Below are 16,513 nucleotides of genomic sequence, written 5' to 3'. Positions count from 1 at the left end.
ACTGTAGATAGGAAAGTATATTCTATTTACTTAGTTTAAAGTGGATGTAAACCCAATTAATGAAATCTGACCTGGGCACATATCTGTAGTGTTTTCTTATCTCTAAAGCCCTAAGTCCTGTGTCTTTATGCTGCTCTGTTCTTCTGTTATCAGCATGATAACTTCTGACAAGTTCTCAGAGACAGAAGATAAAAGCAGCTGAAAATTTATGTTGAGGGAGGTTTCTTAGAAATAGATTAGCAGAGAGCTTATCATAGCACAGCTCTGAAAGTATCTCAGTTATTCTGCCAGTGTGGAGTGGGGGGGGGGGGGGGGGGGGTGTTGTCTTTCCTCCAGCTGCCTCCCAGTGTAAGCCAAGACTACACTGCTAGTGCTGAATGAAGAAGTGAAAATTATAACCCAATGTAAAAATTCTAAAGAATATACAGTACATGGCAAGAATCCCCACACAGGTGAGGAAGAGAAAATTCTAACAGGATGCGCACTTTCTAAACAGTATAGAAAGCTGAAGACTGCAGATATACATGTACAACTTATGTAGGGAGATTTGTTTCATCTCTGTATCATCTGAGGCTGCTCACTTCACTGGGTATATGTGAGGGTTTACATCCACTTTAACCATTGTTTTCACATCTTCAGTTACTTCCTGGTTTCCATGCTTAGGCAAATGTCATACATCACAGGAGACTTCAGGAGGGAAGAAGAGGACTTCTCAGCTAAGCACACCCTCCTGTGCAGATGGATTCCAGGAAGTAAATGCTACATCAATCATCTGCCCTTACTCAAAATGGATGCAGCCAGAATGCTGGGGGGGGTTCAAAGTGATTTCTCAACAAAATAAAGCATGGAGACATGGATGGATGGGGGAGTTTGAATATTAAAAAGAAATCAAATAGCATTTTTGGTTTGTGGCGCTCAGATGCCATGTAGTTCCACTTTGAGGGATTGGGTGTAGCAGTGACAATAGTAGATGGCACCACTTGTTAGTCTACAAAGTTCATGTAGATCCATTCAAATGTATTCATTCATTACATTAATACAGGACTATTCTGGAGCAGTGAGATGGGTCCCATAATCATATAACAGTGATACAAAATAATGACTAACCAACCTCAAATAGGATGTAGAAACAAATCCCACAGAATAACCAAACACACCCCTTAAACAATCAACTTACCAAGAGTGTAACTAAAAGTACAATCAGAACACAAACAAACAGGGTTATGTGCAGGTATCCAAGGAGACCTCAGATGTTTCACTCGATCAATGCATTAGGTGTTATGATCACAGTAATAGACATTTCAAGGTAATACCACAAGTTCCAAAACCCAGAAGTTGGCTGCATGGAGACTATGCAATTATGTGCTTAGGTACCTTATGGGACAACTACGCATGCGCAGACCTAGATTCCCCTTCCGGTATCTGCGCAAAATAGACTTAGTGCAATTAGGAAGTTACTAAAATAAACATTAATATTGATAGTTATCAGCTAAGAACCAACACTACTATTATGTAGGGTACATAATACAAAAAACAACTAGCAGACATTAAATGCAAACTGTCCATTCTTTCAAATATACACTTTTTATTTCAATTTAAGACGTCTGTATACTTCATAGAAATTCACTGCCAACTGTTAGATGGCAGATAAGCAATCTGTACAAAACGTCATGCTCCTACAGTATAATTATCATTAAGATGTGAAGCAACTGACCTTGTGAGCATACTTCACACAAAATGGTGGGCTGATTCACAAAGATATTTGGCCGACAGCTTATGACCCTACATAAACAGTAAAGAATATGCATCTGCATTAATCCTACACCTGCAAGAGGAAACCCATCCACCATAAAAAGTTGGTAGGGAGGTATACACTATATGAGAGGCTGGTTACAAATGTAACAAAATGCTGGCCAAACTGTCCAAATTTCAATACATGTACCGCTGTCTGTTCAACAGATGCCAATCTAACAGTCCAGCTGGAAAGCCAGCATATGATCAGCACAGTTGGATGAAATATGTGATGAGAAGGTAAAATAAAATGGTGTACTCACATCTGTGAGGTTGCTGAGCACCCTAAGGGGGGATCAGACAACCTGGAGGGAAAGCCTGCAGGGAATAGGACTGTCCCTGCCCAAAGTAAGGTGGTTCTGCAGTCTCAGGATTACATTTTGAACTGCACAGTAAGTAACCTAAATACATAGTTACATAGTAGGTGAGGTTGAAAAAAGACAGAAGTCCATCAAGTCCAACCTATGTGTGTGATTATATGTCAGTATTACATTGTATATCCCTGTATGTTGTGATCGTTGAGGTGCTTATCTAATAGTTTTTGGAAACTATTGATGCCCCCCCGAGACCACCGTCTGTGGAAGGGAATTCCACTTCCTTCCCGCTCTTACAGTAAAGAACCCTCTACGTAGTTTAAGTTTAAACCTCTTTTCTTCTAATTTTAATGAGTGGCCACATGTTTGGTTAACCTCCCTTGTGCAAAAAAGTTTTATCCCTATTGTAGGGCCACCAGTATGGCATTTGTACATTTAAATCCTATCCCCTCTCAAGCGTCTCTTCTCCAGAGTGAATAAGTTCAGTGCTCGCAACTTTTCTTCATAACTAATATCCTCCAGATCCTTTATTAGCTTTGTTTCCCTTCTTTGTACTCGCTCCATTTCCAATACATCCTTCCTTAGGACTGGTACCCAGAACTGGACAGCATACTCTAGGTGCGGCTGGACTTACCGTTTTATCTCTGGAGTTGATCCCCTTTTTAATGCATGCCAATATTCTGTTTGCTTTGTTAGCAACAGCTTGGCATTGCATGCCATTGCTGAGCCCATCATCTACTAGGACCCCCAGGTCCTTTTCCATCCTAGATTCCCCCAGAGGTTCTCCCCCAGTGTATAGATTCCATTCATATTTTTGCCATCCAAATGCATTATTTTACATTGTTCTACATTAAAAATCATTTGCCACGTAGTTGCCCACCCCATTAATTTGTTCAGATCTTCTTGCAAGGAAAAGCTCTGTCCCCTGCCTGAAAAATACAGTATCTCATATCTGCTACCCCAGAATGTCCCTTTCACACATGCAATATTCATACCCACAATATCTGTTGCACATGTATGCAACAGTGTACCCGCACAAAAAAAATTGATTTCTCAATATTTTGTACAACTGGGAGAGGGGGATGCTTGCCAGCATCGCTGATAAATGCAGTACATTGCAACAATACTATTGGAACAGATTTATACATTTAAAAATTCCTTTATTTAATTTTTAAATTATTTTGACATGCTTTGTACCAGAAATATAGTTTGTGTCATTAAAAAGTAGTAACATTAGAAATTTGAAACCTAAACACTACTCAAAGCACAACATGTTTTTTATTTTATTTTTATTTTACATCATTTTGGTTTTTAGATTGACAAAAAATTTAATATGTTTCCTTTTTCTTGTATTTCCTATTTACTTAAAAAAAAAAAAAATAATAATTCTATGCAGTAATGACAAAATTACTGCTGAATCGATAGGCTAATAGTTGAAATGTAAAAATTGCTCTAGTCCATAATTGGATTTATACTTGCAGAATCTTAAGTCAGATAACAATTACATATTTGACTTACTATGTTGATTAAAATGAGAAGTATAGTCAAAGTTATTTTTGTTTTTCTTCTGTAGGGCACAGGAGTGCACCTAGTTCTGCACTCCAGTGACCTGTTTTCAGCTGACAGCAGGCTAAAGCCTGTTGTTGGCTGACATCACAGAACCGGTTCACAGGACCGCATCACAGGACCAGATCCACCCAAATGCCTGGACCAGTAGCTGGCTCTCAATAATCTGCTGAGAGCCTGAGCCAGCATCTCCACAGCCCAACACTCCAGTGAGTGCTGGAGGAGCAGAGTGCTAGTGACTGACAGTCATGGCTCCCTGCTCAGAGAGGAGGGGGAGAACTGAGCGATCAGTGGTGTTTGATAACTCATTTCCCAGTGCAGAGGCGGCGGGAGACAGATGCAGCATCAAAGCAATACTGCATCCACCTAGGTGAGTATACATTTTGTTTTTTTAAAGTCCATACTCCTCTTTTAAATATATGTATAAAAAAAATTATAATAATCTTTGTGGGTTTTTTTTTTTTGTTTGCCTCACAGTCAGAAACCAAATAATTTAAAAACCAGTTGCAAAAATCATTTTCTGCTACCAAAGTTCATCTGTACAGACAAACACAAACCGGTATTCATTTACTGAAACAAGTTAACATTAACAACTGAGAAAGTTACAAATAATATGAAAATATATGCTTACCTTTTTTAAAACACTGTCTAAAGTTTCTGGCCGGCTTATATCGAAACAAATAAGTACAGCATCAGATTCTGGGTATGCCAGGGGACGGACATTGTCATAATATGCTGAACCTGCAATGAGGAAAAACATAAGGCAATTCAAGTACAAATCTCCAAATTTTTATTTAAATGACAGAGATTATTTTTATTTCATTAATCACCACAACGCAATAAGCATCAACCCCTTTCTTTTACTAAAAACATAAAAGCTTTCATTAACCGCTTGCAATTTAGAAATTTTTACATACATGTTAAAATCAGCATTTTTTTAAAATATTTTTATATACTTTATATATTTCCTGAAAGCATGAAATCAGAGGCCCTGAAGAATAAAATGGTTGTTGCAATTTTTTATGTTGCATATTTGCACGGCCATTCATTAAAAATTAAAATTTTCAGGAAGAAATACACTTATATGAATTTTTTTGCACACAAACATAATATAAATACCCAATTTTTTGTAAAATATAAGAGTGATGTTCCAGTGAGTAAATACCAAACATGCATCAGAAATGTGAGTTTGCATTTGTGTGTATGAGAGGGGGAACTGGGGTGCTTTTAATTTTTTTACATATTTTTGTTTTACATTTGTTTTGTTTTTTTACACTTATTCTTTTTTTCCATATAACTCTATTGCTATCACAAAAGGGTTAACAAGCCCCTTTTGTGATTGTTTTGGGCAGAGACAAGTACTCTTTATGGGGACATCAGGGACCCCTTTTAGACCCCCAAAGTCTTTTCTGCCCTTTAAAGCAGTTGATTGAACACACATCATTTTTGATCAGCTCCTTCCCTAGATGTACAGCCAGGAAATTACGACTCTGCAAAATTCTTCACAGAGGAGAATGGGAGATGGGTGTTGCTCCATCTTCTCTGTGGGCTTACCGTAGTCCTGGGCTCCCTAGGAGAGGGGGTCCTGCCCAGCGGTGTAAAAGTGATCACTTTTACATGAAAATTGATCATGGGCTGTAAAAAAACGATACCAGGATCATGGCTGCAGCTGATCCTGGTATAAACACTGGCTATCTGGAATGTTTATATACCAATGCTTAGTGTTGGGCTAATCATAATCTGGAAACCCCCTTTAACAAGGGGGCCCCCAGATCCCATCCCCCTCCATGTGATTGAGTATGGAGCACATAGCCAATTTTTTATTGTAGATTTTTAATTTGAGTCCCCCTTTGAGTTTATTAATATGTGGGTTAGAGTCCCCCTTAAATAATGTGATGACTAATTTTGAGTAAAACATGGTAATGAGAAGTTCCCCTTTAAGATATTAAATAGGGAAGCGTGCAGAGATAATCTTACAACATTTATGGTTCAGATTAGTTCCCCTTCAAAAAATACTTTTCAAAAAAATCTTTGGCAACATATGTTTACCAATATGGGTGTTGGAGTTTCCCTTAATAATGTGAGTAACTAACATGGTAATGAACAATCCCCTTTTAAGACTTTAGCTTAATATGGTAAAGAGGAGGTCCCCTTTAAGACATTAAACAGGGGATGTGTAGAGATAATTCTACACTTATGGGGTAAGGCTAAGGTTTCCTTAAAAAAAAAAAAGGCTATATATGTGTTATATATATATATATATATATATATATATATATATATATATATATTTGTAGATTTGTAGATTTGTAATTTAACCTTACTAATATGGGTGTTGGAGTTTCAATAATGTATATTTAGCATGACGTGGTAACAAAGAGTTCCCCTTTATGATTGTAGCATAACATGGTAATGAAGAGTTCCCCTTTAGGATACTTAATGGGAAATATGTAGAAATTTAACATAAATATGTTTTAGCAAAAGGTTAACGTTGCCCTATAAAATCCTTGGCAGTAACCACATAAGCCAATATTTTATTTAGTTTATATGAAGTGTGGAGTTCTCCCTAAGGGTATATTATAATTCTTTTTTTATTATTTTTATATTTGCTTTGGTTAGACATTTTTGTATATTTTATATAGTTTTAAATATTTCAGTTACATACAATGCAGTGTGGAGTCCCTCTTTAGAGCATACATTTGGCTGCAAACATTGAGAAAGAGTTTCTCATTAGGATAAATTCTGTGAGGCAGAGTTCCCCTTCTGAGTTGAGTGCAAAGTCGACCGTAAGGTTGGAAATAGAGGACGACACCGTAGAAAACAATTGGCATCACATGTGAGAATCAGGTGAAGGGTTAGAGTGATTGTGAAGTCTTGTCTAAAAAAATATAAAAATTAAAATAACAAATTTGTTATACTTACCTGCTCTATTGTAGTGGTTTTGCACAGAGCAGCCCGGATCGTCCTCTTCTCTGATCCCTCTTCGCTGCTCCTGGACCCTCCCTACTGTCGAGTGCCTCTACAGCAAGCAGCCTGCTATGGGGGGCACCCGAGCCAAGCTGCAGCTTTGTGTGTCCTCCCTCTCTCTCCTGATTGGCTAACTGACTTTGATCAAGAGGCGCGAGAGCCAATGGCGCCGCTGCTGTGTCTCAGCCAATCAGGAGAAAAAGTCCCAAAGAGGAGGGTTGGGACTTTAAAGGCAACTAAGTAGAAATGCAAAAACAGATTATGTATAAACGTAATTTATTAAATATAATTGTAATAAGAAGTCAATGCATGTACAACATTGCACTTGACTAGTTAAGAACAGTATCAATAATTAAACATTAAAATACAAAATGACACTGATATAGTCTCCTGCATTTGGAAATTGAGCCTGATACGTATCAGGCTCTTGTCCTTTCTTCAGGGGCTATTGAACGTGGCGAGTATATACTGATGAGAAATCAGACAGGTAGCTGGATTATAATCCAGCAATCAAGCATCAGTGTGATAATTGTAAAACTAGTTAACACAAATATATAACACTATAAGAAAATTTTTTAAAACGGAGGGCGCACAAAAATAAAAGATTAATGTATTTACCCAACATGCATCTCTTTAATACCAGGTTACATTTGGTTGTTGTTTTGTTTTTTGTGATTGGTGGTTGGATCATGCTTAGGTGGGTGGTGGGTGATTTTTGTTTGCTTTTTCGCCTTCAAATATGCTTATCACATGCCCTTATCTCTAAGTGTCTCAACACTAATATATGTTTTTTCATAGAAGCACACTGTTCTCCATGTTCAAAAGCCCCTGAAGAAAGGACAAGATCCTGAAATGCGTCGGGATCAATTTCCAAATGCAGGAGACTATATCAGTGTCATTTTGTATTTCAATGTTTAATTATTGATATTGTTCTTAACTAGTCAAGTGCAATGTTGTACATGTACTGACTTCTTATTACATTATATTTAATAAATCACGTTGATACATAATCTGTTTTTGCATTTATACTTAGTTACCTGTAGACTTTACCTTACACATGAGCCGTGTGTGCAGAACTGTATCGAACGCTTTTGCAAAATCCAAGTATACCACATCCACCGCCACCCCTCTGTCTAAGGTTTTACTTACCACCTCATAAAAAGAAATCAGGTTTGTCTGACATCTTCTGTCTTTCATGAATCCGTGCTGTCTGTTGCTTAAAGTGTTTTTTTCCTGCAAGAACTCGTCTATGTGGTCCTTTATTAATCCCTCCAGTATCTTCCCAACTATAGAAGTTAAACTAACAGGTCTATAATTACTTGATAGACTTTGTTCCCTTTTTAAATATAGGCACCACATTGGCCCTGCGGAAATCCAGTGGTACTATTCCCGTCATTAATGAGTGCCTACAAATTAGATACAATGGTTATTTTCTGAACATCCTAAAATGACATTCAGGAGTGGGAATTCTGACCACAAAAAACGCTCAACACTGTTAAACGCACATAAGCTCTAGGCACATTTAGCACTTCAGTATTTGTTTATTTCAATGGCCAAAATACATTTTAATTCTGGCCAATGAAAAACTCCCAAACTCGAAATTCTGTTCAACTCTGACAAACTCATCTAGATGTTTTTTTAATAAATGCAGCTTAGGTGAGTTTATAACACTGATTTTCTCCTTTCAGGATAAACAGTATTTACAAGAAACCAGTGTGCACGAGGCCTTAGATGTACTTCATGGAGCTACATTTATGTCCGCAGGTGAATCCTAAATATAGAGAACAGCACCATTAGGGTCAAATGACTGATGAGAACTGTCAGGGTTTTGAAGAGCTGCCTCATTTTTCAGTACCATAAATACATTTATAAAAGGTACTAAGAAAAGTAAACATACAGAAGAAATATTGCAAGAAGATTTTGAGGGCGCAGACTACAAAAAACACACATCACTCACATGTTACATTTTGTGATTTTTTTGTTTTTGTTTATATAAATCCTTAAAGTGCCATTAAACTCTAAGGTCCGGTTCACACTGAGGCAGCACAACTTACAGCGCGATGGTCTCAGGCGACCTGGATGCGACCACTGCGGCAACTTGCAAAATGACTTCTGTATAGAAGTCAATGCAAGTCGCCCCAAAAGTCGTACAGGAACCTTTTTCTTAGAACAGTTCCATTGCACAGAGCGGAACGCGTCTAGTCAGGCGGCTAAGTCGCCTGACGAGTCGCCCTTGTGTGAACCGGCTCTAAGGCCCCTTTCACACATGTGGAGCGTTCAGATCCGCCTGTCAGTTTTTTTCAGCGGATCTGAGTGGTCACTCCATACAGCTCTATGGAGCGTCGGATGTCAACGGCATCATGTCCGCTGACATCCAATCCACCCTGATCCGATCCGCTCTACAAAATCCAGACGGATGCAAACCCTATTTTCCATCCGTCTGGTGTATCGGATCGGATAAAAATGGACAGGCGGTCACGTAATCATCCGATCCCCCCATAGGGGAGAACGGACTCTCTGACAGGTCTGTCCCTGCACAGAGTGCAGAGACAGACTTGTCATCCGCCGGTTCAGCGGGGATCTACGGAGTGATCCCCGCTGAGCAAGGGGATGGCTAAATACAGACAGACCCGTGTAAAATGGGCCTAAACCTGACTATAGAGCAGGGGTAGGGAACCTCGGCTCTCCAGCTGTTTTGAAACTACAAGTCCCATGGGACATTGCAAGACCCTAACAATCACAGGCACGACTCCTAGAGGCAGAGGCATGATGGGATTTGTAGTTTCAAAACAGCTGGAGGTCCCTACCACTGCTATAGAGTCACATGTGGGCGTACACACAGTGGTAAATGACAATCACCTCCCTCCCTCCTCCTCCATGCCCACTAACCAGCTAAACCCAATGGGGGGTGGGATATTGCATGTAGATTAATGGTGGCTTCAACTCCCTCTTAATTTAAGACACAGACTGGAGGGAGTGTCTCACCAGTGACTGGCAGAAATCAGCCCACACCATGTTATTTAAACAAAATAATAGATTTTATTTCAAATATACAGTATCTCACAGAAGTGAGTACACTCCTCACATTTTTGTAAATATTTTATTATATTTCTTCATGTGACAACACTGAAGAAATGACACTTTGCTACAATGTAAAGTAGTGAGTGTACAGCTTGTATAACAGTGTAAATTTGCAAAATAACTCAACACACAGCCATGTCTAAACTGCTGGCAACAAAAGTGAGTACACCCCAAGTGAAAATGTCCAAATTGGGCACAATTAACAATTTTCCCTCCCCGTGTCATATGACTCGTTAGTGTTACAAGGTCTTAGGTGTGAATGGAGAGCAGGTGTGTTAAATTTGGTGTTATCGCTCTCACTCTCTCATACTGGTCACTGGAAGTTCAACATAGCACCTCATGGCAAAGAACTCTCTGAGGATCTGAAAAAAAGAATTTTTACTCTACATAAAGATGGCCTAGGCTATAAGAAGATTGGCAAGACCCTGAAACTGAGCTGCAGCGCCGTGGCCAAGACCAAAAATCGGTTTAACAGGACAGGTTCCACTCAGAACAGGCCTCACCATGATCAACCAGCTCAGAGTCATATCCAGAGGTTTTCTTTGGGAAATAGACGTATGAGCGCTGCCAGCATTGCAGCAGAGGTTGAAGGGCTGGAGGGTCAGCCTGTCAGTGCTTAGAGCATACGCTGCCCACTGCATCAAATTGGTCTCCATGGCTGTCGTCCCAGAAGGAAGCCTCTTCTAAGGATGATGCACAAGAAAGCCCTCAAACAGTTTGCTGAAGACAAGCAGACTAAGGACATGGATTACTGGAACCATGTCCTGTGGTCTGATGAGACCATGATACATGTATTTGGTTCAGATGGTGTGAGGACTACAAAGACAAGTGCGTCTTGCCTACAGACAAGCATGGTGGTGGGAGTGTTAGGGTCTGGGGCTCCATGAGTGCTGCCGGCACTAGGGAGCTACAGTTCATTGAGGGAACCATGAATGCCAACATGTACTGTGGCATACTTACACGGAGCATGATCCCGTCCCTTCAGAAACTGGGCCACAGGGCAGTATTCCAGGGCAGTATTCCAAGCAGAGAGACTGGCCAAGCATGTCTCCGGACCTAAACCCTATTGAGCATTGGGGGTATCCTCAAATGGAAGGTGGAGGAGCGCAAGGTCTCTAACATCCGCCAGCTCCGTGATGTCATCATGGAGGAGTGGAAGAGGACTCCAGTGGCAACCTGTGAAGCTCTGGTGAACTCCACGCCTATGAGGGTTAAGGCAGTGCTTGGAAATAATGGTGGCCACACAAAATATTAACACTTTGGGCCCAATTTGGACATTTTCACTTAGGGATGTACTCACTTTTGTTGCCAGCGGTTTAGACATTAATGGCTGTGTGTTGAGTTATCTTGAGGGGACAGCAAATTTACACTGCTATACAAGCTTTACACTCACTACTTTACATTGTAGCAAAGTGTCATTACTTTTGTGTTGTCACATTAAAAGATATAATAAAAAAATATACTAAAATGTGAGGGGTGTACTCATTTTTGTAAGATACTGTATATTTTTATGCCAATTTAAAGCAGTTTATTGATATTATTTTTACTCTGCATTCCAAATAATTTTTGTTTAACATGTGACCAGCATCAGAGGGCTAGAAGCTCCTCCTGCTTATGTTTCCCTGCAGACAGGCTGGGAGAGAGCTGGGTCATGTGACAGCTGTATATCACATAGGAATATATATTTTTTTTATTATAATATTTACAGTGGTGTTATGCACATACAGAAATAGAAGGGACAATTACATTTAAAAATTGTACACCCCCCCCCCAAATCCATACCAGACCCTTATCTGAGCATGCCACCCGGCAGGTCAGGAAAAGGAGGGAACGAGCGAGCAAACCCCCCTCTTGAACCATACCAAACCGCATGCCCTCAACATGGGGGGGGGGGGGGAATAGGTGCTTTGGGGCAGGGGGGCGCAGAGCCAAAGCACCTTGCCCCCTTGTTGATGAGGACAATGGTCTGCGGGCGGTGTGGCTTATCGGAATCTGGAAGCCCCCTTTAACAAGGGGGCCCCCAAGTCCTGACAGCTTAGAGCTATTTTACTAATAAAGGAATTGTCAAAAACTGGCTCTTGTTTTTTTAACCTTTCACTGCTTTTTTGGTGAATGTGTAGGGGTACAATGTACCCAATGCCCATTCACATAGGGTGGGGGGTTGAGATCTGGGGGTTCCCCTTGTTAAAAGGGGGCTTCCAGATTCCGATAAGCCACCCCGCCCGCAGACCATTGTCCTCATCAACAACCACCTGCTAGGGTTGTCCTCATCAACATGGGGCAAGGTGCTTTGCTTTGGGGTGGGGGGCGCAGAGCCTGCCCTAAAGCATCCATGCCCCCCATGTTGAGGTATGGTTTGGAGGAGGCACTCGCTCCTCCCTTCCTTTTCCTGAGCTGCTGGGCGGCATGCCCAGATAAGGGTCTGGTATAGATTTTGAGGGGGGCCCCGACCCTACGCCTTGCTTTTTTTTTTTTTTTACAGTGAGGGGGTCCTCTCCAAATCCATACTAGACCCGAACATGCCTGGTATGGGGATTTTGCAAATCTTTTTGACAGCTATTTTTTATTTTTATAAATCAGCTTTCAGTGGGAACTGACAGTTAATGACTCATCGGTTGTTAGGGATGCGGCGGCCGGATTCCCGACCCCTCCTTAGCAACCAGCTTTATAGAGTGTGTTTTACAGTACATTTAAAGAGAAAAAAAATGTAAAAGTGCAAAATGCATGAAAACTGCACTCTCCAGTTTTAGTAAATAATCCCTGCACCGGGGCTGTGGAAATAACCAGCATAGCCCCAATGTATATGGTGTAAATGCACTCTAAAGCTTCAGCTCTATGCAAATGAGTAAAAAATAATAATTTGACTGTAAAGTCTATTTTGCAAGATTATGCAATAAACTATAAAAGGAATTTTTTTTTCAAGCATGTAATTTTGTCATTAGACCCTTCATATGAATGCTTGGCACTCCCAGGTGACATGATGGAAAACACAAAGCTTGACAGTTTGCAAAGTTAGAATTTGGCTGAAAGCACAAACCCAGACAGTCATTCTCCGTTCATCAAAGCATACCAGGCACAGGTACACACTGACCTCACCTTGTGTAATCACACTAACCAGCCAAAGCCAAACAAGCAGGTCAGACTGCATAGCAGCCTGTGGGGAAGATAATACCAAATAATATTGCAGCACACACTCATGGCAACAGAAAAAAAAAAACACACAAAAAAAATATACGTCAGAGCCAAAATTTCGAAATCTATATAATCTCAAAGTAAATTTCACAAAAAAAGTCATGCACCTATTCATCGGCTCACACAATGTTTTCTGAATGCAGCAAAGAACACTGAACTAAGACTGACATCCATATAACAAATATACATTTTCATGATGTGCGCATGAAAGCCTGCCAGAGTACTTTATTTTTATGAAGAAATCTGGGTGAACTGATGTGCCTTGTACTGAGAGAAAATATCTTCCAACAACACAGCCAAATTTTTGCTTGATCATAAAAATGTTCCTCCGGGGAAGAAAACAGTGGTGGGAGGTATTTCTCGAATTGGTGTAGGTCACAAGTGCGCGGTTTCACCATTATACTAAGGATGACAAAATGTACAAGTGTGCTAATGAAATACTTTGCAAAATAATAAAAACTGTTGGCTTAAATAAGTTATTTCTGAACAAGAAACCAAATGCAAACGTTGCTTGATTTTTCAACCTATAAGGTTTCTAATGATTTTAATGTCTCTTTAAGGAAGAGAACTTGCAAACAAAACAGGGTTTAGAGCCTGGTACACACATTCATTTTTATTGAACAAAAAAAGATCTGACAGCTCTGGTCGGAGCCGCTATACTAACAATCCAATGTTAGTACAGCGATTTCCCCTGCTGAGTTGTGTTCTGACAGGGTGACGTCTCCCCTACGCCAGAACAGTCCGTGTGCACTCTTAGCCAATGGGCCTGGAGTCGGTCAACTGCTGGTTTTCCAGCATGCTCATTCAACATCTGTCAGACGGCCTGACATATACGTGGGCCGAATGTTGGCCAGTTTTTATTGAACCAGCCAATGTCTCCCGACATTGGGCCCATGTATACAGGGCTAAACTATGGGCAAACCTTTTTTCTTTTCGATTTGGAAGTGAAGGTTGAGAACACGTGTCCAACACAAGGCCTGCAAGACGAATAAGGCCCCCCAGGCCATTTAATGTGGCCCTTGCACCTCTCTGTAGCTGCCATACCACCCTCATCTTTGACCCACCTTGTTTCAGCAGCCGGCAGCAGAGAGGAGGACAGAAATCCTCCACCAGATCCTGTACTTCTCCATGTGGCCACTGAGAGTCTCATCTCGTCACCCCCCCCCCCCCCCCCTCATGTCAGAATTCGACAGAGGATGACAGAAATCCTCCTACAGATCCTGCATCTCTCTATACAGCCACAGCACCCACTGGTCTCAGCATTTAGAAGACTCCGGCAGCTGACTCCAACCCTCCTCTGGTCCTCCTTCAGACCCTGAACATTCTGCTTCCCAGCTCCATCTCCAGCTTCTTCCTGGCAGCAGCTCAAGGTAAGGGAGGGTGTCGGGAGTGCTCTGGACATCTAGTCTTACAGATACAACAGGGCAACCGTAATGCTGATGCAGCCCAATATGAAGTTGAGTTTGACACCCCTGGTTTAGAACCACTGTCAGGTTTTTATTACGGTCTGTGACCCCGTTAGCATGATTCACAGTCTTGAATTGTCCTGACCACAATCATCATGGGGAATGAAATTGAGAAATCTTGTGTCATCACAAGAATGAAGAACATCACAAGAACAAAGAATGTTTTGAGTTAACTGTTTAACCACTAGCCGGCCAGCGCACGATAATGGCACAATGGCACGGCTGGGCAAATGGGCGTACAGGTACATCACCTTTAAATTGTGGTATTCTGGGCGCTCGCACGCGCCCACCGTGTACACCGCGACTGTGCCCATGGGTCCCACGGACTTGATGTCAAAATTTGCAGGGTGTGTGGGGCTCCACCCAAACAGCCATATCATTTATTTACAGGGATTTGTAAATTAATAAATTACAAGTCCCATCTGCCACCGCAGCAGACAGACAGTTCTCAATGGACAGCATGGGTTCAATGCTTTGCAGGCTCATGGTAAAAAAACTAATAAATGCACATTTTTTTCCCTGCATTTATTATTTTTTACCTAAAAGGTGAACGGAGCATTTAGGATTTTCACATTGAACTAATCAAAAAAGGGTTTGAATGAACATACACTGAGTACAAAGTGTTTGACACAGTTCCGCACACACGACTAATGTGTAAGGCAAAATCTACAGGCTTGGAAAGATCAGTTTGTAAATAAATAGAAAACTGGCTAAAAGACAGAATTCAGAGAGTAGTGGTTAATGATTCTTACTCTGAATGGTCTAAGGTTATTAGTGGTGTACCCCAAGGTTCAGTGCTGGGACCCTTACTTTTTATTATATTTATAAATGATATAGGGTCTGGGATTACATTCCGTCTTTGCAGGTGACACCAAGCTATGCAGTGCAATAAAGTCCTTACGGGATGTCTCCATCTTACAAGCCAACCTCAATGCTCTGTCTAATTGGGCAACTACTGTATGTGTCAAATGAGGTTTAATGTTGAGAAATGTAAAGTTATGCACTTGGGGGCTAAGAATATGCATGCATCATCCATGCTAGGGGGAATACAACTGGGGGAATCCATAGTGGAGAAGGATCTGGGGGTTTTGGTAGATCATAAGCTCAACAATAGCATGCAATGCCAAGCTGCGGTTTCCAAAGTATTAGGAGAGATATGGACTCCAGAGAGAAAGATATAATTTTGCCTCGGTACAAATCATTAGTAAGACCTCATCTGGAATATGCAGTCCAGTTTTGGGCACCAGTTCACAAAAAGGATATCCGGGAACTGGAGAAAGTGCAGAGAAGAGCAACCAAACTGATATAGCACTGACCCCCGAAGGAGCTGCTGGCTTTGTTGCGCTTACCGTTACCTTGTTGACCTCGCCTCCATCTAGGGGTTCCCGTGGTAGATGGTCCAAAGAAATGAAGAAACTGACACTGGATCCTCTTTTGGGTTATTTATTTTAGAAGATAACACAGTTTCTTAATAAAAGGTAGAGAGTTAGAAAGGAAGTTCAGGTACTTTTTTGAAACTGCAAAATCCAGAAAATAAACGTTTCACAGCTGGATTCTCACAACCTCCGGATAGACCTCCTCTCACTAGGCTAGCAGCCAGCAGGGTGTTAAGTAAAACAAAGTCTCTGCCACAGACTTGGATGTAGAACACTTGAGAAATAAAAGTCTCCGGGACTCTGGGGGACATAGATAAATTTAGAGCACTATGATATGGTACCAGTATCTCTCAGCCGGTCCGGTGATAACGTATGAATATAGATCCACAAAGTTTCCTTCAACTGAGCCTCCAGGCTCCTTCTGAGAAACCAGCCTATGCATGGCCTTCTCCCGAAGAGTCCTTCCCTGGATGCTTCTCCAGTTGCTGGGCCTCTCCTTAGATGAGACGGCACCGGACCACCTTTGAATCATAATGGCCTCAGATCCATTCAGGCCTGTCCCTGCAGTTGCTTTGGCCTGGGCTATCCAGCCCCGAGGCTTGGAATTGCATGGATCTGCACCCCATGCCAGGGGGGCCATGGGAGCTGGTCAGGAGGACCAGGACCGAACAGACAGAAAATCTCTTCTGGACCGGAACCCAGAAGCACGTGACCGCAGTACCTTAAATACCACCTCCCAGAATGCACAGCAGGAAATTTC

The 16,513-nt window shown here is 41.3% G+C and overlaps 1 protein-coding gene across 2 annotated transcripts in view; it reads right to left on the bottom strand.

Annotated features, from left to right (window-relative positions):
• Positions 1 to 16,513, bottom strand: part of RND2 (Rho family GTPase 2) — a 299,146-nt gene that overhangs the window by 124,431 nt on the left and 158,202 nt on the right. For both annotated transcript variants that reach the window (XM_077459501.1, XM_077459502.1), the window contains exon 3: positions 4,303 to 4,412. In XM_077459501.1, the coding sequence (XP_077315627.1) occupies positions 4,303 to 4,412 (110 nt within the window). The remainder of the gene's footprint in view (positions 1 to 4,302; positions 4,413 to 16,513) is intronic.

The sequence above is a fragment of the Lithobates pipiens genome, unplaced genomic scaffold, assembly GCF_037356315.1.
Source record: "Lithobates pipiens isolate NorthernLeopardFrog02 unplaced genomic scaffold, aLitPip1_a1.2 Scaffold_28, whole genome shotgun sequence".
NCBI classification, from domain to species: domain Eukaryota; kingdom Metazoa; phylum Chordata; class Amphibia; order Anura; family Ranidae; genus Lithobates; species Lithobates pipiens.
Note: the sequence above shows the minus strand (reverse complement) of the source record. Positions and strands in the feature narration are given on the sequence as shown.